General features: G+C 39.9%; 1 protein-coding gene across 1 annotated transcript in view; it reads left to right on the top strand.

Annotated features, from left to right (window-relative positions):
* The window catches only part of eys (EGF-like photoreceptor maintenance factor), a 141,193-nt gene that overhangs the window by 40,981 nt on the left and 72,296 nt on the right, over positions 1–27,916 (top strand). Inside the window, exons 15-26 of the mRNA XM_086122554.1 lie at positions 2,292–2,414; positions 2,688–2,798; positions 3,212–3,445; positions 4,120–4,233; positions 6,874–6,987; positions 9,334–9,531; positions 11,106–11,227; positions 13,181–13,299; positions 14,052–14,311; positions 21,371–21,467; positions 23,252–23,359; positions 24,800–24,945. Coding sequence (XP_085978680.1) covers positions 2,292–2,414; positions 2,688–2,798; positions 3,212–3,445; positions 4,120–4,233; positions 6,874–6,987; positions 9,334–9,531; positions 11,106–11,227; positions 13,181–13,299; positions 14,052–14,311; positions 21,371–21,467; positions 23,252–23,359; positions 24,800–24,945 — 1,746 coding nt within the window. The remainder of the gene's footprint in view (positions 1–2,291; positions 2,415–2,687; positions 2,799–3,211; positions 3,446–4,119; positions 4,234–6,873; positions 6,988–9,333; positions 9,532–11,105; positions 11,228–13,180; positions 13,300–14,051; positions 14,312–21,370; positions 21,468–23,251; positions 23,360–24,799; positions 24,946–27,916) is intronic.

Raw genomic sequence — 27,916 nt, 5'->3', positions numbered from 1 at the left:
ATCTGACTCCAGTCTTCCATTTCTGGCTGGGAATATATGATTAAAAAATTTGCCATGATTATTTTGCCCTTTACTCATTTTTTAAAATTATTATTATTATTTTGTTTTCTAACAAAATTTCTCAAATGTAATTTACTCAACATTATTCACCCCAAAAGATATCAGTGCAGTTATAAATGTTCATGGAAACAGACAGTTCTTTTTTATTCAAAACATTCCCTGCCTAACATCCGGCACAAAAAGACTGATCAGCATACTTGAACGTTATGCTGATCAGCCAATGAGTGGGGATTAATCAGCTGACCTGCGATAATGTTTACTGAGAAAGCAAGCCTGCATTTTTCTTCCAAATGTTTTTATTTATTTTTTTGAGGGGGTGGGGGTTAAGTGCATGTTGATGATGCTGTTTCAACATAGCAGTTGTTTTCACTGACACAGTTTGCATCTTGGTGGGGTCTGGGAAGCAATTGCCTGCTTGTCAAGGTTAACAAATATTTGGTTTTCATTTCACTAATGATCACATCCTATTCAGTCATTCTTTTCAAAATAGTCACTTGCACCATTATGGATAGTACAAATAAATCTTAGATATTTTCTCAATCATTTCCAGTCCAGATGGTCTTACGTTAGTCATAGTTCTGATTAAACTTCCACCGCAGGTTAAGCCTGTTATGCATTTTTAATGAAGTCAGGATAATTGCCAAATTTCATGACTCGGAGAGAGGTGGAAATTGGTTCCATGGTCAGTTTGAGAAACGATGGAATGATGAGTATTTGACCTGCACCGATAGTGCTGATGGCCCGGCATTAGTCATGGCGCTCCTGTAGTTGCTGTGACAGTGCTAATGATAGTCATTTTGGAGCGTGACCATACACTCCAATATATTCATGAGGAGGATAATATGTCAGAATTGGCAGCACCCATTTTCACGTCATGCCATTAACTGTTCAGTTTAAAAAATATCGTCATGTGCCGAAATATTAATCAAGTAAAGCCATGCATAAAATTATTGTACGGCATATTTGTGTCAGTCATAAAGTAGCAATGCTGTACTGCCTATAAAATGAAGATGACTTTCTCCACCCTAGAATACAGTCAGAAAGTAAACACAGAGACGGAAACGGTAAAAGGCTTAATTGGCAAGTACTTTTATTTGTTGAAATTAAGGCAGCAGATTAACAACTACATTGTACAACAATCTTATCATAATAACAGACCCAGACTAACACAACCATGGTGCGCATGGGCACCATCTAGTTAGTCTGTTTCAAAAAGCCCTGCATCAAAATATATACACGTATGCTGTCAAAGGCACTGTATAATTAAGCTACTTTCAGAAGTACCATTTCCCCAAAGTCACTCAAGTACATCAAACTACTCAAGTACATTTAACGGAGGAAATGTAACTCCAGAGAGACAGAGAAGTTACACTTTATTTTGTTGATGACAAGATTCGTTTTTGTTTGAAGAAAATGAAAATGTCTACAGTAACTTTGTGTGGAAGAAATTGGCCATATGAATGAATGGCAAGGTGGCTCGAAGGTCACCCTTGGACATGGTGAACACAGTAAATTCCGCAATACCTGGTTCCATTAGTATTCAATCGAAGTTGGACAAGTTGACCTACACAAACTGTAAAAAAGGTTATCTATTAAATCACCTGTAAATTAACCAGTAAATTTAATTGCCTCCTGATGATGCCAGCCATGGAAAGTCACAGCGCACTAATTGTCCTGATGGTTTCACATTTCATGCAACTGAAGTCCGCGGTGAGATTTCCTGCCGGACCAAAAAGCCCTGCATCAAAATATATACACGTACTGTATGTTCGCTTGTGTCAGGCCAAAATCACTTGTTTAAATTTGGGACAATTTGCTCACAAATTGTCCCAAATTTTCGCCAACATTTTTCGGTCACCAGACGTCACTTCAGACACGACTGCACGTGTTGTCCAAATTTAGAAAGACAATTTGCAGGCTGGGTTCTTGAACACCTTCAAAGGCTTTTCCTCATGTAGCCTATGTGGACTGCATAATTTGTGCCAAATTTGGACAGGCTTAATGTGAATTTGCACACCACGTGCGGTCGAGTCGCGCCAGTAGTGACATCGTGTGGCGGAAAACGTGGCCTTTTAAAGACCCAACCGATTAGTCAGTCACCACACTGGGGATGTTATTTTTAAATATTGTTGACCAATACAAAGTGTCGGAAATAGCCTGCTTTGCTGATGCAATGTTAATGGCTCAACAAATGTGTACACATTGTTTTTGTCTCTATCTCTTCATTTCAGGGTTCGAAGGGTCGAACTGTGAAATCAATCATGATGAATGTGTTCATGGGTACTGCGCCAATAATTCCACATGCATTGACTTGGTTGCGGACTATGAGTGCATCTGCCCGTTGGGCTTTGCTGGTGAGTTATCTATGTCATCACTGTAATCATTTCGACATTCATGAATATGATGATTGCAAAACTCCCAATCATTAGAGCGGTTGTATCACAATGCACAGAAAAATCCTATCTTACGGTTTTGTATACAGTGGCACTGAAAAATCATCCCGGATTTCACCATGACAATTTATGTTTGTTTGTTTTTTTTTCCCTCATAAAAAAGTGCTCATGGTAACACACAGTAAGGTGACCATATATGCATTGTCATGAAACTAAAATCAAGTTCCTTTTCAGGTAAGAATTGCTCAGTTGCTCTCTCAGCATGTATGGATGTTGAGTACTGCAAAAATGGAGGAACCGTTTTCCATGACTTAACCGGAGAGCTACAATGCATTTGCCCACCAGGTATTGAAAATCGTCTTACAAAGTACTTTTTTTGTTGAATGAACTCAGCATCATTTATTACCATATTGCAACGTACATTTATGTGTTGAATTGAATCAATTAACTTTTTCATATGGCAACCACACGTGTTACTGTCTACTGATACTTCAGTCCATCAACTATTCGTATAACGAAACCAAGTATTGCATATCAAATGATAGCATGCATAGAAAATCTCTGCCACTGCTTATAACAGCTGGAATACCTTCTGTGCTCTTAGTGGGCAGGTTTTGGTTCGATAAGCAATGTCAGTCTGTCAAAAAAAAAAAAACCTCAATAAAATCATAGTCTGTGATGTGTCGGGTGAATGCCGTTGATGGTGCGCCGCCACACATCCATCACTCCCTTAATCCCACTTCTTTTGCTTCTCCCAGGACACCATGGCAGTGACTGCTCCTCATCTGTAAACCCATGTGTGTCCAATCTCTGTGACCCTGACGGGACTCTCCGCTGTGAAGGTCTTGCAAATACCTACATGTGTGTTTGTCAACGTGGCTTCACCGGGACACGCTGCGAAACGCCTATCAACCATTGTGTTGACGGCCTGTGTCAATATGGATCAACGTGCTTGGACCATTGGAGAGGCTTCAAGTGTGATTGTTTACCAGGTAGCTCCAGTATCCAGCAGACACTTTGGCTTCAATTGAGGCTTCACTTGAATGAATTATAATCATCGCAAACACACTCCAGGTTGATTATTTTGCTGGATGTCAAATCTCACCATGCTTAAACTACAACACATAACACATTTATGACATGAAATTGAGTGTGTCATTCATCAGAATGTGGGCTAACGTTTAACTCTTGTGACAAAACTTACAATTTCTATGTGGATGTATGTGGCCACAGTTACATAAAGTCACCAGTGTTGGGAAAGTTTATTTTCGACACAAACTAGATCCAAGTTTAGTTCACAAGTTATTTTTTAACGCACACACGCATGTGCACACACACACACACACACACACACACAGTAGTCATTGAATTTATTCAGGTCCAACACTGTCTCAAATTGAGATTTCCAAAGACTTTTGCCCTTTCTCTGCAGGTTGGACTGGCCGTTATTGTGAGCTGAACATAAATGATTGTGAGAGCAAGCCTTGTGGTGTCTTGAGTGTTTGTAAAGACACTATCAGTGGCTATGTTTGCTTCTGTGCACCTGGATTTATCGGTATAAATATATATATATATATATATATATATATATATATATACTGTATATAAACATTTCTTGATTGATTGCAGCAATTTGTCCTCATTGTTCCCTTTTATGATCACATAGGTAATAACTGCGAGGTTGAAGTAAATGAATGCCTCAGCCAGCCTTGTAGAAATGGTGGTTCCTGCATTGATGGTGTCGCTTCTTTCAGTTGCCTGTGCCCTTTTGGATTTACAGGTAGTACCTGTGTGTGTGTGTGTGTGTGTCTATCTATCTATCTATCTATCTATCTATCGAGAGAGAGAAAAATCAATATAACCCAACAATCCCTGCCTTAAGTTTAACAAAATTGAGATATTTGGCATATTTTGAAAGGCTCTGCAGTTTTGTGTCATCAGAATGTTTTGACATTTTACTGAATTTTGAGCAATCCAACAAACCAAGGAAAGCCAGATCACCAAAATAATCAAGAGTAGCCTTTGACAGCATATGCTGTCCAGAACGTTACAGAAAACAAGTTTGCGTTCTTCTCTTATCGACTGTCTGCCTACATCTATTTTCAAATTGGTCACAGAAACTGTTGAACTCGCCTCTCATGCGCTCAAGAGCGACAACAGTATCTCGGTTACGTGCAAGACAATATCCAATGTCCATCATTGTGTTTTGAAGTACTCTAAGAAGTGCATTTGTTTCATTGAAAATGTCATTTTGTCAAAAAGAGAAAGCAGGTTGACAGCCACTGATCACATCCTGCTGCCGTCATCAGAGTGTCCTAATCCCAACTGTCAGGATTTTCTATCATGACATGAAACAAAGTGTGCAAATCATTTCTGTGCACGCATATTGTTTACAGCAGCCTGGAGTTATAGCTTCATCTTGTAGGCGCTGCTCTGGGAAAGCGCCTCTTCACAGTATCATCCAGCAAGCGAATGACAAAAGTCCCTCAGCGGTTTAAAAAAAAAAAAAGACTCTGGCATGCACTTTGCTGAATGCGACCTAGCACCAAGTATACCAAGCAAAAGCACTGTATAATTAAGCTACTTTCAGAAGTACCATTTCCTCAAAGTCACTCAAGTACATCAAACTACTCAAGTACATTTAACGGAGGAAATGTAACTCCAGAGAGACAGAGAAGTTACACTTTATTTTGTTGATGACAAGATTCGTTTTTGTTTCAAGAAAATGAAAATGTCTACAGTAACTTTGTGTGGAAGAAATTGGCCATATGAATGAATGGCAAGGTGGCTCGAAGGTCACCCTTGGACATGGTGAACACAGTAAATTCCGCAATACCTGGTTCCATTAGTATTCAATCGAAGTTGGACAAGTTGACCTACACAAACTGTAAAAAAGGTTATCTATTAAATCACCTGTAAATTTAATTGCCTCCTGATGATGCCAGCCTTGGAAAGTCACAGCGCACTAATTGTCCTGATGGTTTCACATTTCATGCAACTGAAGTCCGCGGTGAGATTTCCTGCCGGACCAAAATGAGTCGATCAACCATTTAAATGACGCTGTACTCCCTGTCGCTAATGGGCCACAAAATCTCTTAATGGGATGAAGAAGAGGTCACTTAGTGGGCTTTCGGACAAGAAGTGTTTTGAAATGTAAACTATGAAGTTGTAATTCCTTATTAGCGTTTAAGACTGGCATGCCATCATTGTGCTCAATGTGACCTGAAGTCTGTGGCGCAATCATAAAAACTTGGTCGATGCGTAACGAGTCAGGAGTAGAAGAAGTTATCAAACATTTTTAAGAATCACAACAACTTTTGAAGCATCATCACATTTGCAGATGTTTGTTGAGGCAAGAGCTTTGCGTTCTTTTGTGTGCCAAAAAGTTACTCTAAAACATTTGGTGGTAAACAGATGTTCAAATCCCCGCAACTATGGCAATAGTCACAAAGCGTTGCCTTATTAGACAGTCAATTTAAGTTAACCATTTTGCCCTCTAAAAGCATAACAAATGTCCATGACTGAAATTTTGCGGTCTTGAAGTGGATGCTCTTCTCCACGTGTCATTAACCAGATGGATGAAGGAGCAACAAAACACAATAATTAATTACCTTGAACTTGCCATGCAAAATGGATCAGATTCTGCAACTCATTGCTACAATTTCATAGCTACGGTATGCAATTGGTCACTATGTAGGTGATTTCGAGACAGTAAATTATCCTGATAATATTGCATCTATATTATTTATCTAAATCAGTGGTTCTGAACCTTGTTAGAGGCACTGAACCCAACCAGTTCATATGCACATTTACCGAACCCTTCATTAGTGAAAAATAAATTTATTTTTTAAAACAAATTCATGAGATAAAAAACGCATTCATTAAAAACAGAAAAAAGTAAACATAATTAGTATAGGTATAAAGTATACGTTTTTTTAATTGTGCACAAAATGAACCAGGAAGTGATGGTCAAGCGGGCGTGTCATAACTAATTGACATGATGAGTCGGGTGTGTCTTACCCTCCATGGCAGAGGCTCTGTCAAACCCCTAAGACTGATTCACCAAACCCTAGGGTTCGATCGAACCCAGGTTAAGAACCACTGATCTATATAAATATATTTAATTTCAGAAAATGGCTCAATTTATGATTCAGACTAAAATCTTTGTTATTAGACATATTATATAGCCAGACCATATGTCTGTCACTTTAAAATTCATCATCTATTACTTGAAACCAATAACTGTGAAGAGGGAATTCAAGGTGCAACCAGCCTTCACATTTAATATTCTATGCTGCATTTTGGAGCTTAACTATGCTTAACGCCAACTTATATTCATCAGAGATGAAGGACAGTGAAATTGAGTATGGATCTTAAAAATAAGGCCCCTTTTCAATTCTCATAAATTTCTTTCTCTCAGGCAGTTACTGTGAAGTCAGCGCAGATGAGTGCACGTCATCTCCCTGCCTGAACAACGCCACTTGCGTGAACCGCGCTCATGGCCATGAATGCGTGTGCGCATCTGGCTTTACAGGTTGGTCAATGCAAGTTTTTGGTTTTTTTCACCGAAGATGTTTTTCGAGATATATATATATATATATATATATTTTTTTTTTTTTAGAAAACGTTTGGTTTAATTTTACTTCACAAATAATTTAATTCACTCAGCACTCATCAAACTTATAAAACCACTGGGGGGAAAAAATTACACTCGGCGTCAAGCAAGCAAACAAGTCAGATGTTGGTGCATACTGTCATTATTTTCCAACATGTGGTGCTGTGATATCTATCCTCTGTGAAAAAGAACAGAGATAAATGAATCACTGAAATACTTTCCATTGTCAAAAATCAAACACAGTAAGTGCATTTGAACTATTGTTCACTAATAAATCCCACAGAGGAAGATTTGCTGTGCATTTTGATCATTAAAACTCGCCGCACCACAGAATCTGGGGATCAAAGTGGAGCACTGAATAATAGCTCTGAATAATATGTTTTGGAGAACTTTTCATTCGGAAATGTTTAGATGTTATATGTTGAAATGCTTGGCTTTACTCAAGGGCTTTTTCTTGTTAGTTCATACCCCCGCTGTGACAGGGGAAGGAACTGAGGTTTTTGTGTATCCCTGTGAGCTAGTATTGTTTGTATTATTGTACTTAGATATACATTTGTATCATGTGCTAAAATGACTTTAAATCCAAAGAGAATTAAGAAGTAAGGTCATAACCATTCCTTTCGATCTGAATAAAAATCTGCATTATTTTCTCCCTACATTTATTAAAATAGTGGAAAAAAAATTTACGCTGCTGGTCTCTAGTTTGATTCATGGATTTGATAATTTCTCATTGAATAATTCATGTATCTGTGCACACACTTCATGTGCTGCACAGCGTTCGTGATGTAATGTTTGATGAACGTTAAACTTCAAATAAAATAACAATGTCTTCTAAATGATTGTACACATGCTGATAGTTTGCTATCTGAGTTGAACGAGTAGGTCCCAATTTGTATTTGGCAGCGTATTCAATACTCGTCCATGTTTCTGTCATTTTTCACGATCTCCATCCTAGAACTGACACAACTACCGCAGTAAATTGGTTGATATTAAGACAATAACTAACTATTTTATCCAACACTTACCGTGGCATATTTTTAAATTATGTACAGTAGCCACTATCATATATCGCTGCACTTATTATTAATATTGTAATTATTATTGAAGGAAACCTCTGTGAGCTTCACATTCATGAGTGTGCTTCATCACCCTGCAAGAATGGAGCCACATGCATTGACCAACCCGGTAATTACGTCTGCCAATGTCTGGCTCCTTTTAAAGGTAATAAACACTTGGCGTGGGGACCCCGGGGACCCCCCCCCACCCCCCAAAAAAAAGTTTATTAACTTCCCATACTCTTACGTTCACCTGTCTGAACTCACTTCACATTGCAACAAAATGAGTACATCATGTGTTAAAGAATAAACGTGATTTATCGAGACTTCCGCTTGCTCGTTAACTAAATGTGTGGTCTAAGTGTCATGGTATGGTGATATGATTGCATAAACAATGTTAATGCTTTAGACTAATGTATGCTGATTAAAGTAGGTGAAGCATAAAACAGATTATGGAGAGCAATGAGGCTAAACATGTTAGTGCAAAATCAGTTAAACGGCGATGTTGCAACACTTAATGCTGTTTTATTTGTTCTTTTACCATTGCTTGCACAAATGGTAAAACAATTTCCTGGTTTCTCTTTTGTTTTTAATCACCCAACGAAGGTCAATGCGACTATTTTGGCTGAAATATGACATTAGAATAAATATATGATGACAGCCGTATTGGCTGCCTCTCCGTCTGTTTTCCCCTTCTCATGTAGAAATCTGGTTAATCATTGATGAAAATAAAATGGTCTTTATTTTTCGGTCACATTTAATTCTTGACCGTCGTTTTTATTTCATCAGGGTTAGGTTCATGGAATTATTGGTGTGGATGGTCCATTGTTTGTCCTTCGTGAATACATGGAAACATCGTTTCAATTACTTATGACATCATTTTATTAATTGTCATTAATATCCTGGTGTCCAATCTCTGGCTTAATCCATCTTTGATGGTTTCCGTTTAACAATCGGCTGAGCAAGGAAACATATGAAATGTAATATTCGATTTCAGACACGTAGGTGAATTTAAATATTTAGAAGACAATTACAACAGCTTCTCACAGAATGTTACCAGCTTTTGTCCCCCTGTATTTTCAGCCGTGTATTCCCTTTCAGGCACTCATAAATTTGAGTTCAAGGAATCAGTTGAGGAGTCTTTAAAATCCTCGAACTTGCTATTTTATTCTCTTTTCAACAAGGCTCGATGTTCCTCCTGTGTCCCTAGGTCCAAATTGTGACTTGTTACCCTGTGAGGCCAGCAATCCCTGTGAGAATGGAGCCTTGTGTGTGGAAGAGTTGGATGAGGACCATTACCCTTTGGGGTTCCGGTGCCGCTGTCGCAGAGGATTCACCGGCCCCCGCTGTGAAATCAACGTGGATGAGTGCAGCTCGAACCCATGTGTCAATGGATTTTGCTATGATGGTAAAAAAAAAAAAATATATATATATATATATATATATATATATATATATATATATATAGATAAGATGCTTACCATGCCAACATGCTAAATAACATATTCACACTGCCTGACATTTTACAGTTGGGTCACTGCTGGAGCTCATAATGGTGTTATGTGAATAGGATAATGCCATTTGATAGGACAATGTCTGCAAGCATAGGCCTTCTTATTTGCCTCACATTATATGAAATCAGTGTGACTCTAAATTGTATAATTGAGTATGAATGTTGAGCAAATGATGCAATCGAAGATGATCCATTACAGTATCTCTGACTTCTTAGCCATGCGATGTACATGTCAAACGTACATGACAGGAATATAATTGTAGCAGGGAGGATGTAAGCAATTGTGCATTTTTATTTATTTATGGTACAATGCACAGATCCGACATGAAAACTTACTTACAAGGATTGTATCTCACTGAAACATGCATGCCCGGCTAACCGAAGACCTCTAAGTTATCTATAGGTCTAAATGCGAGTGTGAATGTGCCCTGCAAGCCTGCATATACAATGCAATTTATTTGAATTGCGACATTTTATATTATATTTCCAAAATCATTTAAGCTTTTCACTTCAGTTTTGGGGTGGAATGAAGTTGTGGGCCTGTGATGCAGTGGCTCAATTCATCGTGTTACCGTTCACCTCAGCCAGCTGTCTGGACTAATCTTGATTGCAACCAGTTCACTGCACTGACACGGGGCCTCTTGGACCCACGGTCCCGGCGCTCAACGCAGGCCAACCCCATCCTTGGGGAGCGCACCGCAGAGCCTCAGTGGCTGAGATGAGTAATGCTGCTGCCACCCAAGACCAAAAGCATTTAATGAGAGTAATAGTGGCTACACACACCGAGACAGAGTGACAGCATAGATTATGTGGTAAATCTTTGGGATAATGAAGAATCTTGGGACCCTGACTGGAGAAGTAATAAATTCACTTCTGAAAGAAGCGCAATTACCTCTGTCATTGGTTAACTGCATCAGTGTTGTGCTGCCTAGACAGTGATGCATCCCTTGTCATTAGACAGAAAATTGTGAGGTGGAAACACATTATAAGCGGTAGAATATTTTCACAAAATGGTGTAGGAAGTTGCCACATTTTCTAATGTGTGGGGGGGAAAAATCACTCCTCTTTCTCTTTCACTTGCCTTCACCTGAACTGTGAACTCTGATAGTGTGGAAACAAATTACAAGCCTTCAGGGCATTTATGGAGAAAAAGAGAACTAAGTGAAAGGGCTGTAAGGGTAGGAAAGGGCTAGTGGCCAGACAGGTTAATTTAAAGATGGTTAAAGTGTCGGACTCTGTCAGACTGATGCATTCAACGCTGCTGTGTCACGCAGGTGCAGCGAGCTGTCCTCATGTAATCCTTTCATTTTTACAGTGATACAGTTGGCCTTAAAAGAATGCCTCCATGTTGAGAAAATGTTGGTGATGTTCACAATTAGCTCTGTAGAAATGGACTGCTACCTGCTGGGAGCAGTGAATAGCAATTGATGATGCAAGGAGATGCAACTGAGCTGCTGATCTTGTTTCAGTGGTAGATGGTTTTTACTGCCTTTGCAGTCCTGGTTATGCTGGCCTGCAATGTGAGAAAGACATTGACGACTGCGTGAACAATCTGTGCAGTGGCAACTCAATATGTAAGGATCTCCATCTGGTAAGTCGACCATTTTTTGTCTTAATGGACTTATGTGTTGGACCGCGAGGTTCTTCAAATGAAATGTGTCCCATTAATCTGTGCAGTTGGTAATTCCCATTACATGTGAACTCAAGCGATTCACATAAGGCATTGCCGATTGCCCGATGACCATTACGCTTTCGCTGCATATTGATGTGTGTTGTTGTAAAAAATACACAGCTGTCTAATATCATTATTAGTTTCCTATCCAAAGGGAGAGAAAGTGTAGTGCCGTGTGTCAGTACCATCAGGGTTGTGTAGTCTGTACAGACAGACGGTCTTGGTTTTATTGAGGGATTTACCATCACCGTCTGAATGAGTCAGTTTGCTCCCAAGGAGCATTAGATGGATGAATCAAGCAAGCGGTGAAGCGTACATTTCCTTTCCAGTCAAAAATAAAACAACCCCCCTGCCAATTGCGCCTTTCTCCATATCGACTTTTCATTCGCTAGAATGGTTTTAGCTGCAAATAGGGCACTGATTGACGCTTGAGGATTATTGACAAATAAATAGATTGCAGTTGTGTGTTTACTGTACATTTGCTTTGTTTTTGACTAAACTGCATGATGAATAAATGATGCATTTTATGTGGATAAATATTCAGGTAACAAAAAACAAACTGAAATATCAAACCTCTGAAGCAAATGAAAAGGTGGTCAAAGCCATTCAACTCATTTTTGGCATGTAGGACAACCAATATTCCAGTATTATCCCAACTGTTTTTTGCTGTGGCTTCCTTTGTGTTTTATGTCTTCCCCTTGTTTGGCTTTTTTTTTTAAATTCCACATCTTGATCAATCAATCCCATGTAATTGACAACATTTTTAACAATGAATTAATCGATAGTCATGCTGTGTGATTGACTGGCAGCCAGCCTTGGGTGTAGGCATTCTGCCGGGATGAATCTGGCTCTTATCATGCCAAAGTATAATATCTTTTCCACACTGGAAGGTTTTCCTGGAATTTATTAGAATGTTGTTTCCTAGTCCGTCCCTAAACTCATTATGAATACTTTTTGCTACATTGCCTTGTTTATAGCCCAGCCATTTCGCTCTCTGAATAAAGTGTCCTATGGAGCTTATTTTGGAAAACTGCTGTCCCTGAAGGTGACTTAACAACAAAAATGAGATTAAGTTCTACTGCCAGGGGTGACGAATTCGAATATCCTGAAGCTATCTAATTTATCATGAGACTGCTGCACCCAGCATTGCCCCGGCACCCACCAGTCACATCAGGAACATTTTAACTGCACACCCTATAGCATATGCGATGCTGATTAGCATACCTTCAACCTACAGCATCCAGGACATTCAAACAAAACACTGACAAAGACAAACCTTATTAAAAAAAAAAAAAACCTTTGACCACAGGAGTGCACCCATCCCTTGTGCAAAGCGCAATCTAAATTAAAACGGTTGCTCGTGGTTGTACAACAAACCATTAATCTTCCATGTTATGATTAATTGTACGAATGCAGATTGCAATGGTGAATAAAGGACACATCATTCACATGCTGTTGAAGACCGAGGCAGTGAAATAAACTAACAGAAGAATAAAACCAGCTATATTTTAACGGTTACTTGCAAAATATGTAGATGATGTTTCCTGTGTGCTTGATGGAAGTTACCATATGCCTTGAATGACACAAGCTTTCATTTCATCCACCGGGTGGGCGGGAGGAGAAATGCATATGCAGTGAAGGGAAATGTACGACAAGCGTGACTCTTCCACAGTTCAAATAGATTCCCAAACGGAATGCATATTTAATGCGAATGGGGGATTGTACGATATATTGCATTTGGAAACATTTCATGCCGAGCATTTGTATGTTAAAATGTAACAAATTGAATTAAGCTGCTCCGTCGGCTACTTTCCACTTTAATCACAAGTTGTTGTTTTTTCTTCCTCTTTTTTTGTGGTTGTTTAAATGCAGAGTTACGAGTGTGTGTGTCACTCCGGTTGGGAAGGAAAGTACTGCCAACAAGAAATCGATGAATGTTTGTCACAGCCCTGCAAAAACAATGCCACCTGCACTGAATTCAACGGCTACAAGTATGTGCACGTACTAAATGCATCAGTCATTTATTAAACAAAAAAAGCATGTCATTGGAGACATTTAATTGCCCCAGCTAAAAAAAAAAAAAAAAGATCTGAAGCACACGCTCTCATTCCCTTTTTATCATTGTACTGAAATTGCACAGCTACAGTACTACTATATATCTACAGTATCTACTCCAGTGATTTGGGCAGCCCGGCCGGCTCAGGTGCTACTGTGGTTGTCTCACATTTGGAAGGTTGCAGGTTCAATCCCTTGTGACTTGTAAGTGCCCTTTGTGCGCCTGCAAGGTAAGAAAGTATTACCTGAAGAGTCCTATCGACATCTGTTCAGGATTATTGTATCTCTGAACATATTGGAGCTGAAAATCCTGAAATGTTCACCTCTACTCAAAATAATGCAGTGCCTCAAATTGTAAGGCACATCCTCCACTTGAAAAAAGTCCTTAACCCAAATCATGGCCTCCTACTTTTCTCTCAAGAAATAAAACAGGTGGTGACTGTAATGACTTTAGTTTGACTGATACTCTCATCCATCACGATCACAAAGCTCTAGGGAAGCGCATGCATCCCGATGCTGTACGCACGCAGCATTGAAGAGGTACTTCTTGAGCCTAGCTTGATTGCAATACGTTGCCAACAACATGGCTAAACAAAATAGCAGTACATTTGCTGAAGCATGGAAACGATCTGCCATAAGAAAAAAAAAAAGAAAGAACTGACCCATTTCCATTTTTGGTATCTCCAAGGTGTATGTGCTCACCAGGCTGGACAGGTGCAGACTGCACTGAAGAAGTGAATGAGTGTGAATCTGGGCCTTGTCAAAATGGCGCTCAGTGTCAGGAGTCACATGTATCTGGGGATTTCTTATGCACCTGCCCCCCCTTTCTCAGCGGCCCATCGTGCAACCAGCCTTATGACCCATGTGATCCCCTCAACAATCCCTGCCTGCACAACTCCACCTGCCTGACACGCTCCAATGGAACGGCCTTCTGCACATGCCCAGCTGGTGAGTGCACACATGGCCTCATCCTCACATTGAAGGTATTTTGGGTGGGGACTAATCTAGTGTAATTACACTAATAGCCATTTCAGCAGCCAGGCTAATTTTACTTACAGACAGGCTTCCGATTGAGCTGTATTTTATGATGCAGTAGCTCATTATTTTTCTTTGCATCAGTCTACAATACTGAAATCTGTTAGACCCCATCATCATTTTGGCACATGTTGGTCAAAAATATAACAAAATGCTCCAAACACTGAATTATGAATGACCCCCGATCTATTTCATTTTCAGGGTTGAAACATGAATGAATGAAATTCCAGCAAAGCAAGCTCGAATGAGAGTGATAAACTCTGTATGTATAAAGAAATAAACCCAGCAGGCTCAAATAAGAATGAAAATGTATCGATAGCTAGCTAAATTAATAAAATATAGAAACAAATATGGACAGTACAGCATCGTGGGCATCTCTAAAGAATGTGGTCGTCGTCTCCTGCTCAACTTAAAGAGTGGATCATGCTAAAAGAAGTTACCGACAGTTCTGGCAGCTGTACAATATTTTGCCTAGCAATCTCCTGTATGTTGGGCATGAATTTAGTGAAGCTGAGACTCAGAAGCTGCCTGTTTCAACTCACAAAAGAGGTTTTCCCCATTCAAAAGTTTGTTAAAACAGCTGTAGAACAAAATTGAAACTGTTTCACCTCACCCTATCCAACCATATGGTCACAATTTGCATTCATTTGTATATTTTACCATATTTTTTTTCCCTAACACTCTTGTGCTGTGGGCTGTTTGATGACTACAAATATTCATTTTTCTTGTAGATCAGTCAACTTGCAAAAAATTTGTTGTCTGTGGGAAACAGTGAGTTTGAGCACCACCTGTCAGACAGCAAGTACTTGATGCTAATGAGATAGAGACAGATATCGTTTAAACTGTTGTTTAAAGTCCATCTCAAAAGCAATGTAAAAATGTAAATCTTAAATCTGGTATAATAACCACGTACGGGTATGTCGATTCTGGGACCCCTTGAGAGATTGAAGTTGATTGTTGAGCGGTTGACTTCTCTAAAGCAGCATTGTTACTGTTCTGTGCCTAATGGCGCTATCAGTGCAAAGAGGGAACGATGTTTCCAGATATAAATAGAACGGCTGGGTTGGTTTCTGAAGGTTTCCTTGGAGAGGAATAGGAAATTAGGTGCTTGCTGCATACATTATACCAAAAGCTTTGCGTGGGTTCACTCGTTTTCACTTCACAAAAAGCATGATGACTCACTTCTCCCATTATTATTCAGCATACGAAGCTACTAGGTACTTGTTCGGTTGTTTTGGCATGGGGTTTTTTCCGCCCAAAAAAAAGCTAGATAAATGAAGTTTAATAAGGAGTGATTATCTCCTGATTCTATGGTATCACAATACTTAAGTGCTATCTTTTAAGATGATTGTTTAAATATGTTTTGGCCGTTTTGTTTTTTGTTTTTTTTGTAAACGCTAGATACGGTAAATGAAGTTTCATAATGAGTGATCATCTCCTGATTCCATGGCATCACAATAATTAAGTGCTATGTTTTAAAATTATTGTGTCATTTAATGCTTTTAAAGTTGCAAAATTCTGTTGCAGGAAAATACATCCTTGCTTCACCCAGAGGAATTGTACAACAGTCAGGTTTAAACTCTCTTCCGAAAAAGTGAAAGAGTGCAAATAATTAGCAACTCCAAGGCGAAAAACAAGTTCACAACTGGGATAGCCCAAACACATAGAGAGGATTTCATTCAAATTCAGAAAGCGAGCCTTTGGGACATGAACAGAATTTTATGGGTGTATCTCTTTCACTTTTGACCTCAGCTTTCTCCATTGTTGTGGAAGTGTATCTGCATATATTCACTGGCCACAACATTTGGTGAAATCTAATAGGATCTAATACAAAGTTTGTTTGTTTTTTTAAAAGACATTTTCAACTGGTGGTGAAACTTAGTTAGGAATTACATAGTAAGTTAGATACAATACAATACATGTTGATTTATATAGTGCTTTCACAACAGCGGCAGCTGTAACAAAGCGCTTAACAAAACAGTTAAAATAAAGTAAAATAATAAACACAACACATAACATAAAACACGGACAGTCGTGCAGTTCTAACCACTTTTCCATCACACGCTTTGTTGTTTGAAGCAGTTTGAGATGAAAGAGGAGAGAATCAAAGTGTCCTTTAACCAGTGGATCAGAGACGTCATGCTCAAAATGTGCACACGTCGGCTACAAAGTCAACAAAAGCTGTAGCATCCATTGACGAAGAAAGAGATTGGTTCACTTCTCCTGTCCCTGTCAATTCCAAGCGGCGACTCACGGTTCCAAATACGCATCGACGCTCTGCGCCAACGCTCCTCTCTCCTCATCCTCAACTTCAGCAGCCATCCAAATCCAGCTGCACCAACGCCGACTGTCCAACAGCGCCGACATAGCCAGTGAACAAAACAGGGTTGTGAAAAATGCTGCCCATTACAGGCGCAAAAAACACACGCGCCCCAGGTCTGTCCAGCACCGACAGTCAATGGCACCGACATTCCTCCCAATCAAAATCTGTGCTGGTACAGGCGTAACTAACAGATAGTTAGTTTGGAGTGACAAAATCACCCATCCATCCATTTTCTGATCCATTTATCCTCGCAAAGATCGCGGGGCATGCTGCAACCTATCCCAGCTGTCTTCGGGCGCTAGGTGGGGGACACCCTGAACTAGTTGCCAGCCAATCGCAGGGCACACCGAGACGAACAACCATCCAAGCTTACACTCACACCGAGGGACAATTTAGAGTGTCTGATCAGCCTGCCATGCATGTTTTTGGAATACGGGAGGAAACCGGAGTACCCGGAGAAAACCAACGCAGACACAGGGAGAACATGCAAACTCCACACAGGAAGGCCGGAGCTGGAATCGAACCCTATACCTGTCTGAGTTCAATGCGCCAACCAGTTGACCACCGGGGCGCCCGGGGTGACGAAATCCATTTTTTAAATTTCCACTGTATATTGATATTTTTATTCTCCACAGTAATATGCAGTTCTCAATGTAAAAAGTTTCACCTCTGCTGTATTGCATGAGGTGTGGTGGGGTATGCATCGATAAGCATCTTCTTCAGACTCCACCTTTTAGGCTCTCATTACCATGTTCTGAATGTGGTAAATGCATTTTGTGGAATGTACCATGCCCAACTAAACTAAACTAATACAGCAATATGTTTACATTATACTGGGCGGAATGTTTCAAAAGTATTTGACTTGCCGTATTTAGCTGTCCCAAAAGGTCAAAAATAACTTTAAACAACTAATCATCAAAACAACTTTAAACAATAATACTTTAATGTGGCTCTTGTATCGAATTGCATGAGCTTATGCGGGTGTACGACATGTCCAGTGCAGATGCCTGCTACGGTATATGATATATAGCAGGGCTAACTAAAACATAGAGACTCTCTGCAATACTTGCAAAAAATCTCTACTTGGAAAAAAAAAGTCTGAATCCAGATGATTTAACTTTGTGCAACCACTTGACAAAAGCAAAATGAGTAAATTCAATACACCATTTTTTTCCAGTGCAGTTAGACTATGCAAGACCTGTGTGAGGCACAAAAATAGAGTCAATAGTGAGTGCGGCCCATACATGTGCTATGGTTTCAGCATGCTAACAACCATCACTGAGGGCAAAGGGTCTTTTGTTCTCTCTCCATTTGTAGCTGCAAGACCTCTATTTCATGTCGAGACAACAGCTGCATGGAAAAAGAGAATTCCTGAATCAGTTATTCTCCTCATAAGAATTCACCACTATTAGTGGCATGATATATCATGTTGGAGTTTAACCTCTGAGCCCTTCACAGCAGGTTTCTAATAGAGCAGTAACCCTAGGCTTATTTAACTGTGGTTTCACTGCATAGCGGGATACGATGTTTCCCGACTTTTTGCACTTATTGCGACATGTAAAATGATGTGGCAGCTTCATGCAAAAAAAGCAATGCAATGAATGCCATTAATTTCATGGCATAAAAACATCTGACCAAGTAGATCCGAACGTAATTAGTGCTCAAAATGTGTTTCTATGCTGCCCTCCAATAGGTTGCTTCTTAATTTCACAAGTGCATGTCACAGCTCTCGTGAAGTGACTCGCAAACGTGCTCGTCCCACCGCCGCATTCGGAGACCTCGGCGGCGCGGCGTCGGCGCGCATCTGACTTTCTTTGATACAAACCTGCCGTCAAAGTCTTCAAAGTGTCCCACGTCGTGGCCAGAAAAAGAAATACAGCAGAGGGCTTTAACTACCGGCTAGATACCTATTACCGGTACCTATTTTCTTATACAGTGGTACCTCTACTTATAAAATTAATTGGTTCTGGAAGGAATTTCCAGAACCAATTATGATAATGTTTCAGGTCTAACCTTTCATGATTAATTTCCATGAAATTACAAAAATATCCGAGCTTTGGTTACAACACTTTAGTATTTCACTATTAGTGCTGGAGATACCATCCATTCACCTGTGTTCTTCTGCTTATCCGGGATTGGTTCGCTGTGAAGCAACCTAAGCAGAGAAGTGCAAATTTCCCTTTCCCCTGACTCTCTTTGCACATCTGATATTTAAAAATAAGCGAGCAAGAAAGAAAGAGGAAAATCGGCTTTTTACAAGATTCAAACGTGTAATTTCAATTGGTATACTTAATAATGATATTCACAGTTGTCGGTTAAGAGCCATACTTAACATACAAAAGCTTTTAAGAACTTTGAAACCCCACAGCTTTTCCCCAAGACCCATTTCCTTCCTTATTTCATTTCTTCCAGACAAAGGATTCACATGCAGTGGTGTCAGGTTATAAGCATAAAATTGGTTTCACCAGTTGTTAAATGTACTGTAGTTCCACTCAACAGAATCCAGAGGTGAAAGGAAAAACATCGGGGAACATGATGAGCATTGTTCATGCCAGAGAGTTAAATTACACCCCCCACCCCTTGTGATGTCAAGGTTTGTCGCTTTCTTTTCAAATGTAGAGAAATAGACTTTTTAATTCAATATGAACAAGTATTGAACATTTGTCCAAAGACGACAGCAATTAAGAAAACTTCAACTTCAAACCGTCCAGTCATCAGCCAGTAGTTATGCTCATTCTCACAGCAAACGGTCCGTTAACCTGTTTGCTGTGTTTGGTCATGAAACTATGATTAAAGCTGACTATGTCAGGCTAAAGGTTGTTTTTTTTTTTTTGGTGAGGGAGGGGGATTTTTGCAAGAAATAATAAACACAAGTGTGTATTATTCTTGAGAAATTAGAGGGCATTATATGTGGTCAAGCAACAATATTTCTCTTAGAAATAGTACATTTGGTTGGAAAGAGGCAAGCCTCCAACCCCTCCCTCCGCACACACACATTTTGATAAAATATGGATTTTCTAGATTAAAACAGAAAAAAACAGTGAGACTTGTATCCTAGAAACCATCATAAATTTTGCTGTCATAACAAGCCTCCCTATCCAATATTTTTTCATATCATATGCTAATCATCATATTCAATCATTTCACAGTTGTGTATTTTTTTTCTTTGGAGCAAATTTGCAAAATTGCAAATATAAAGATTAAAAAGCCTAAACCATTTCAAGTGAGCCGGTATTTTTAGCATCTTTCCTCGCAACTGACAGCGACTCTGATAAGGAGACTGTAAGGACAAATGTCGCAGTCCAAACCAAATTCACAGTCACAAAATGAAGACATCAGTCATATTTCAATTGAAACGGCCATCAAAGTTAGCTCACTGTCCACCGGGGATTACCCTCAATTTCTTTTTCCTCTGAGAGATTCAATAGCAGTGGCAGCCATCTCATAGCAGGTCTGCGACCATATGATGGAATGACTTTGCGAGCTTGTGCCTGCGCTATCTCTCAGTGCTCTGTCAAAGAGGAGCCTCCAGTCAGTGCTTAGTGGCACAAGATGCATTACATTGTGGTGACATTCCAAATAGCCCCCCGAGGTGTTCCACCATTGCCGTGACTGACAGGCCAGGTTGGGAAACCTGTGCTGTCCCATAATTCACTGGATGCTCCGTGCTCTCTGTGCTCTCGCATTCTTACGTCCCAAGACATAAAATTCTGTAGCTTGTTACCACATAGCATCACCCTAGTGTATTTCAGTGCATTTACCTACAACATCACTTTACTACATAAGGAAATACATCGTTTGAGAGCCATTGTATTCTCGGTTACACACCAAAAATGTGTTAGCTACAAAGGTTCAAGGAAAATGTTTTGGGGGGTTATTTTTGCCAAACCCCAAATCAACCTCAAAAAATAAATAAATAAATAAATAAAAACAAGCAGGCTCGGGTTAGAGCTATGCAGTCGTCCACATAATCAATGGGGGAAAAAAACAAACAAACAACGGGTGCTTCTTTGTCTGCTCCATCGTGTGTACACACACACACACAAACACACACACTCTTATGAGGACAAATGTATTGAAAATGGATGGATCTTCCAAAAAAGTTCAATTGGCCATTTCCTTTATTTCATTCAAAATTTTGTTCAGCAGAAAAATATTAAAAAGTGAATCGGGACAAACCACCAGAGGCAGAACCTTCGAAGTTCTGAAGCCGCTTTAAAAGTCCTCCCAAACATCCATGCTGATCTACTTAGCCACCCTGCCCTCAACCCCCTAATGAAGCAGGGCAAAAGAGCTCATGGGCTTTAGGCTGTCCCTCTTACCGAACTTTACAAGAAGCCCCCGTCCTTACTCGTCTTTTTTTCCATCACACAGACATATGCATAGAATGGCACAGAAAGACGCACACCTCCCAAACCCCAAACCACTAACCCTCAGACCAATCTGTCCATGGCACTGAAGTATTATTAGACTAACACGCTCTCTGAGGGGAACCGGTGAGTGCTGAGAACTGGAAGATGAGAAATGCTACAGGGGCTACTAGTTCCATTAAAACGGTGTTCACCAGGGCCTTGGTTATCATCGACACTGACGCTTCCAGCAATGTGGGCGGGCTCACCGATCCATGACTGTCTCCTCTGTCTTTCAAGGATTTGAAGGAAGCCGGTGTGAAACCGACACCAATGAGTGCATTTCGAATCCTTGCCGAGACAACGGCGACTGTCTGGACCAGGTCAACGGGTACAGGTGACAAGTCTCATTTCCTCTAAATGCAGTTTATTGGATATTTCTGGAAAATTTCACAGGACTGTGTTTAGAGCATATCGATGCTTCCTCAAATCAAATTAGCTTTAATTGACAATACAGCATCAATCAGAATACATATTGAAGTAGCCTGCTACTTTAGGATTCCATTCTCAATATTACTTTGTGACTTCGAAACATCAACTTCAATTTTGTTTTTTGGTCCTTTGCTTGGCACAGAAGTCTTTGCAAAAGTCTGAGACCATCATTTAATTTATTGTGGGAGCAATGCTATAATGACGACAACCATACAATAACTTGTGGTGGAGACCGCAGGATGGAGAAGGCGACTCAAATTGGAAACTGTACGATTGGAGAGTGGCGTCGCCATGATGTCAGACAAATGCCTCCAATTGAAGAAGAGCTGACAGAATGATTTAGTGTTATTTTGGCTGACTTACTTCGAGGAAACAGCGTCATTAAACTGTCCAAGTGTCCCCACCTAGTCTTTGTTTTTTTTTTCTCTGCTGCTTGTCTCCTCCTCCTCCTTTTTAAAATGAGTAACTTCAGGGCTTTCTTTCTCACCACGGAAAGACATACCTTGTGGAAGTACGGTCTATCTAACCAGTGGCAAATCTCAGTTTTTACTTCCTGGCAGGCTGCTACCTCAGCACTTTCAAATATGGACACTCTGGCAACCGGTATTTCATGTTGCCACATGACTCACACTGAGTGGCGTATGAAAAGGTCATTGCACTGTACTTTTGTCATATAAATACACTCAATTACACAAAAAAAGGTCTGAGGGGAAAAAATAAATAGCTTTTTAATGTGCACAAACCTACCTCTTTAACTCATTCAGTACCAGCCAATTTTGGACCAAGTCTGAAAAGACGTTTAAAAACGTCTTTGGGAGTGAATGCGTTTTTTAATAATTACAGTACATGGAGTGGGACCTTAATTGGAATGGCATTGTATTACCTTACTTGTTTTTACTTTTTTTGTTGTTTTGTTTTGTTATTTACGTACAAAAGCATTACTAAACGGCTACACTTGAACACTGAGATCAAATTGAATTAAATTGAAACCATATCATACTGTGGTTTGACAAAACAGAATGGCATTCATACAACCATACTCATCTTATCACAAAGAAGCTTGCAGGTGCTTGTTCGTAGGTGAGGTGGTAGATTTAATTAAAAACAACAACCGCATACTTCCTTTTACTGCATTGGTAGGTGGCACACGAGAGCTTGTTAAATTCTCATGCACATCAGAACCAAAATGTGGATCATTTCAATGCATTTTGCTCCCACTGAAATTGCCCTCTGCCCCGGAATCTAAATACTATACACTCTTGACAGCGCATTACATCAATTGTGACTCCCCACTGTCGACCTTTTAGCAGCTGCTTGTAGGAAGAATGTATAATTAAATTTTGGTGATGACACTTTGTACTTGTTTGTTGTGGTTTTAGACTTTGCTCTTTATTTTGATGTGGCAGTTAGCTCCCACCCGAAATTTGGTTCAGTCTTATTAAGACAGTTCATTGATCACACGATACAGTTATGGTAATTTTTAATTTTTTTTTTAAAGTGAAGTACACTACAATTTTAGGTCTTTTGGTTACAGTTTTTGCGATAATGTAGCGGAAAATGTCACCTAAAACTCAAATTAAAAGGTAAACAAACACTACAATGTAAAAAGTATCCATCAAAATGGACCATCATCTCCATGTCTGTCCAGCCACCACCCATCGATATGATTGTTCTGTGTCGTTTTTGCAGCTGTGTTTGTCGAATGGGATTTTCCGGCCTCCACTGCGAGCAAGACATCAATGAGTGCTCCTCACAGCCTTGCCTCAATGGCGGAACTTGTCAAGACCTAGTGAACAAGTAAGAATAAAAAGCAAGGTAGAATTGATTGCCTTTTATTTTCAAAAGCATAGTGGGCATCCTTGGCATACTGCATCTCAAATAAGCTGCTCTCCACAAGACAGTAACTAGATTCAGCTGGAAAACATCACGTGTCTGAATTCATTCTCCAGCCCAGCGCTACGGGTACTTCTCTCTGGTGTGCTTAATGGGAGCCCCTGGCCTTGTGGGCTTAGTCGGACAGATGTGTAAAGAAGTCCCAGGTCCAATTTGAGTCCTAAATGGTTTGTCTCCAGTTTGTCTCCCACCATGATTTGGCTCCCGGGTGACCCGACCCTCCTCAATACAGTGCTGGCCTTATTGCACAGTCCGGTGTGTCTTAACTTCAGTGCCCACTACAAGAAAAACACAACGCACTCACCATTATCTTCATCTCCCTGACCCGACAAGTTGAATAAGCTCTTGTGCACTGAGCTGATGTATCTGACTCTGCACTGTGCTCCACGGTGTCTTTCCACATCTGTACACATTCACATTCAGCTCTTATCATACTGCATGCACTGGGAAAGAATAAATCGTTATCAACGGATGCGGTTCTGTTTTATAAGAAGCTCAAACGCAGTGTTAGCAGGCAGACGGCAAAGCAAAGGCTGTTAATTTTTTGTCAGAGTACTGTCACTGACCACTCAAGCTTTTTAGAGCTTCTGGAATTACAAGGTGCAATGCTTTTTGCGCCACATGATAAAAATGACTTCCATATCACCAGAATTGGATATAATGTTGTTAATTTGATGATAACAAATGACACCTTGCTTAAATTATATATCCTTTCAGTATTACAGTATTACAACACCGTAGAAGAAAAAAAAAGTCCTGCTCTTAAATTGAACATAACCAGACCAATATTGTTTTAAGTCATCTCTTGTCTCCGTCAGGTTTTGTTGATAACCTACCATAGATGTGACATCATTGTTTTACCGACATCAATCTGAGAGTTACCTGTCAGATAGTTATCGTGTTTCCCCATGACAATCCAAAGCAAATCAATATCTTTCGGAGAAGAACGAATGATAGGACATCATCTGAGTTCCAACGGTGATTCATAGGAAATTTCATCCGCATCCAAATCTGCGGCAAAATTCAGATTTCTATTTTCAAATGCTGTCACTACAGTACATTATATTGTATTTAATTTATTGTAGTTGCATTATTCTACAAATCTATCCTTGAAAATAAATATCTGTTCATATTCTGATTCTCCACACCTCCCCAAATGCCACGTAAAAAGGACATGTGGACAAAAAGAAATGTTCATAAAAGAGTTAGCATCCAATATTCCATAATCCTCCAAACATGACAATTTGCAAAGTTGCCAATGGTTTGAAGTGAAAACAAAATGAATTCTGACAGCATGCTCCACTTTTCAATTTAATGTTTCCGCGATATCTTTCTGTTCCACAGGTTTCAGTGCAGTTGTCCTCCTGGATATTTCGGAGGGCTCTGTCACCTGAGCGGGAACGAGTGTCAAGTTTCACCTTGCCTACAGGAGGGCACCTGTATTAGTAGGCCGGAGGGCTTTTTATGTGTCTGTCGCCCTGGATACTCAGGTACGTCTTTTTCCCCTTGGTGACAACAAGATCAATAGTAGAGCCTAAAAAGCTTATCGGGCTCTGGGGTCGACCACAGTACTGACACAGATGAGGTTTAGTATAAAAAACTGCTTCTTTTAATTGGTCTGCCTGCCCAGACCAGATGCAGTGGTTACCTTTTCGTGACGCTAACAAGATAAACATTCATGTCACCTGTTTGGTCTGATGGAAACTTCTCACTGTCACTTGCTTGCTTTTATTTTATTACATCAGCTTCCTTCGTCTCGCAACGCTGTAGTTGCTTTACTTTAATCCATTCGTCTTATTTTCCAGCCAGACAGGTATCGAGCTATTTTAGCGCACATCCGTGAGCACGCGAGCGTGTGTTTTTGCACTCAAACCGATTCCTGTCAACGACTGGGAAGATTAATTTCATTTGTCTTCCGTACTTGTATCATCAATTTATCCTTCCTCAATTGAGAGAGGGGGTGAAATCTCTGAGGTATTGTAACTCTGGGGAGAAGAACCTGACACGCATGGCCCAATTCCCACTGAAGCAGCTTTTATTATTAGGCCTGCGCACACTATTGTACCAGTCATTACTTTTTCTGAGGCTCTAAGCACATGTAAGGAAATGGGACTCCCCTAGGGAGCAAGCAGCCAGAGGATGCAGTCCAACTTGGCTCAAACCCACTGAAATTCACACAAGTATTCGCTTTGTAACTTTCCACCGCAGCAGAAAAACTACCTGGATGGTTTGATGTAACTTTTTGCGGAGGGCTCAAACATTACCCTGTATAAACATCATTTCAAGTTCAAATTTGAATGTTACTCTGCTTTGATAGTAAAGTGTCAACTCTTTTTTCGGGTGAAATTCTGAAATGTGTATGTATGTGACACATAATTATATTATGTGCTACTGGCATCAGCAAATCAATTGCTTTTTTTTTCTTTGTGCATATTGAATGCCAGAATCAATTTAGGGTCCAACAGTTGATGGTGCTTACGAATAAATCAGTGTAGTCTATATCTGTTAGCTTGCATGGATGTGATTACATGATAATGACAGTTCATTTCCAACTGCATTATGTTTTAGATTGAATTTTATTGGTGTTGCTGACCAGTGAGTCAAAATGTTCAGCTTTATTTTGGACTTGGCATTCTGTCTGACCAGGTTATTCAAAGTCACATTTACTTTTTACTCCCCCAATACTCTTTTATTCTTTGTTTTGGCATCAATTCCAACATATGAAGAAACCCAACACAATAAGGAGGTGATGGAAATTGTCATCATGCAATTTTTCAATTTAAATTCCTGCACTTAGGGCCACTTTCTCCTGGTAACGCATAAGTCCTTTTTTTTTCCTCCCACGCAGCAGACACACCGACTGCACACAAGCCGAGAATGGATGCGAAACACCAAAGAGATGTGATTTAGTGACAGCTGAGGCTGGCGTCAAATTGTGGAAAAGTGGATTTTTCCTTACATTTGTGAATGTCATTGAAATTCATAAAATAGATGATACAAACTTTAAATTTGAAAATGCCAACGGGCGCAATGTGAAGTCTGCCAATCAGGCCATCCAGACCCCTCCAGCTCCACTTAAGCCCCCTTTTCATAGGACCTTTTTCTACCTCGAAACAGCCTGATTCCATCCTGCGTACTGATTACATCATGCGTGGTCGCTTTTCCATTACACTTTTTCGAGGCTGTGAAGGCTCCAAAGGTTTTCGATTTTAATGCAGGCCAGCAACATGTTCGAAGCAGAAACACCCTTTGCAGTGAGCATTGTAAACAAACCGCAAAATTAAAGCACTACTTTAGTCAGTCAAAAATTATCATGGCGATTCTGGTGACCGATGAAAACCCATTTCCAGACATTTTACCATTTTACTCTTTCAATCTATCACTGACGGGCCTTCCATTTCTACTGATGGAGTGGTCACCTCTGTGTTTAGGGTCCATGCTAATATCTTTTACAATATTATTAGCATGTTTATTAATATTGCATCATACTGTAATACATTGAATTGATTCCAACTCGGCGTTTTTGCAGAATCATTTGTAAGAGGAAAAAGTAAACTGTGGCACAGAAGTAAGTGGTAACCTTTAAAAGAAAAGTAGTCTTCAGAATAATGTAAATCACATAAAAAAAATTACAAATACATAACGGCATATCTATTAGTATTGTATTTTTCGGTGGTTGGGGACCCATGTAAAAAAAATGTTACACAAGAGTAGTTTTGTCTTTAAAACAACAATAAGTAATAATTGGGGCTTTTTAATAAAAGTACAGTCACCAAGCTGGAATAGGGAGCGTAACATCTAATAGAATTGCCTTGGTCCCCAATTGGCTAATTAAGTGGTGTGTGGTACTGGCGGACCTGTTTGCATGAGTCAGAACATTACTGTGAAGTGTCACATTACAATCATGAGATGTTTATTTTAAGTCGTGACATTTTAGGATGTGTTTCGCATTTTAATCAGCTTCTTTGGCTTTTAACCATTCATACCTAACAGAATAGAATGTACTTATATACGGTAAAGGTATAATTCCAGAGTTATTAATGAGTCCACGTCTCACTAGCAGCTTGTCACCCATGTCTTTTGAATGCAGTTGATTTCAATCCACCACAATGGCTTTAAAGGAAATTACTGTATACAACTGGAGAGAGAGCCCTGGAGGGGAAAATAAAAGGAAGCTGACTGTTAAATTACAGGTCCAGCGCAAAGGCACGCAGTCAGTAATTGCCTTCGTATAAGCGCTCACCTAATCACATAATTATGCACAACTACGTTTTGTGCTGTTGTATACATCATTTCCCCTTCGTGCCATATCGACATACACCATAAAAAATGTTAATCTCACTCTGAGACAGCCCAGGCAGCTGCCTGAATCTCACTTGTCGGATCGTTAATGAGGATGTTTTGCTTTTAAGGCTCCCAGCATGTATTATTTAACCATGCATGAGAGCGGCGTTCAGTCCT

Source organism: Hippocampus guttulatus, chromosome 10 (genome assembly GCF_054856545.1).
Source record: "Hippocampus guttulatus isolate MCC_2025c chromosome 10, RoL_Hgut_1.0, whole genome shotgun sequence".
NCBI classification, from domain to species: Eukaryota; Metazoa; Chordata; class Actinopteri; order Syngnathiformes; family Syngnathidae; genus Hippocampus; species Hippocampus guttulatus.
This window is presented reverse-complemented; position numbering and strand designations above follow the sequence as displayed.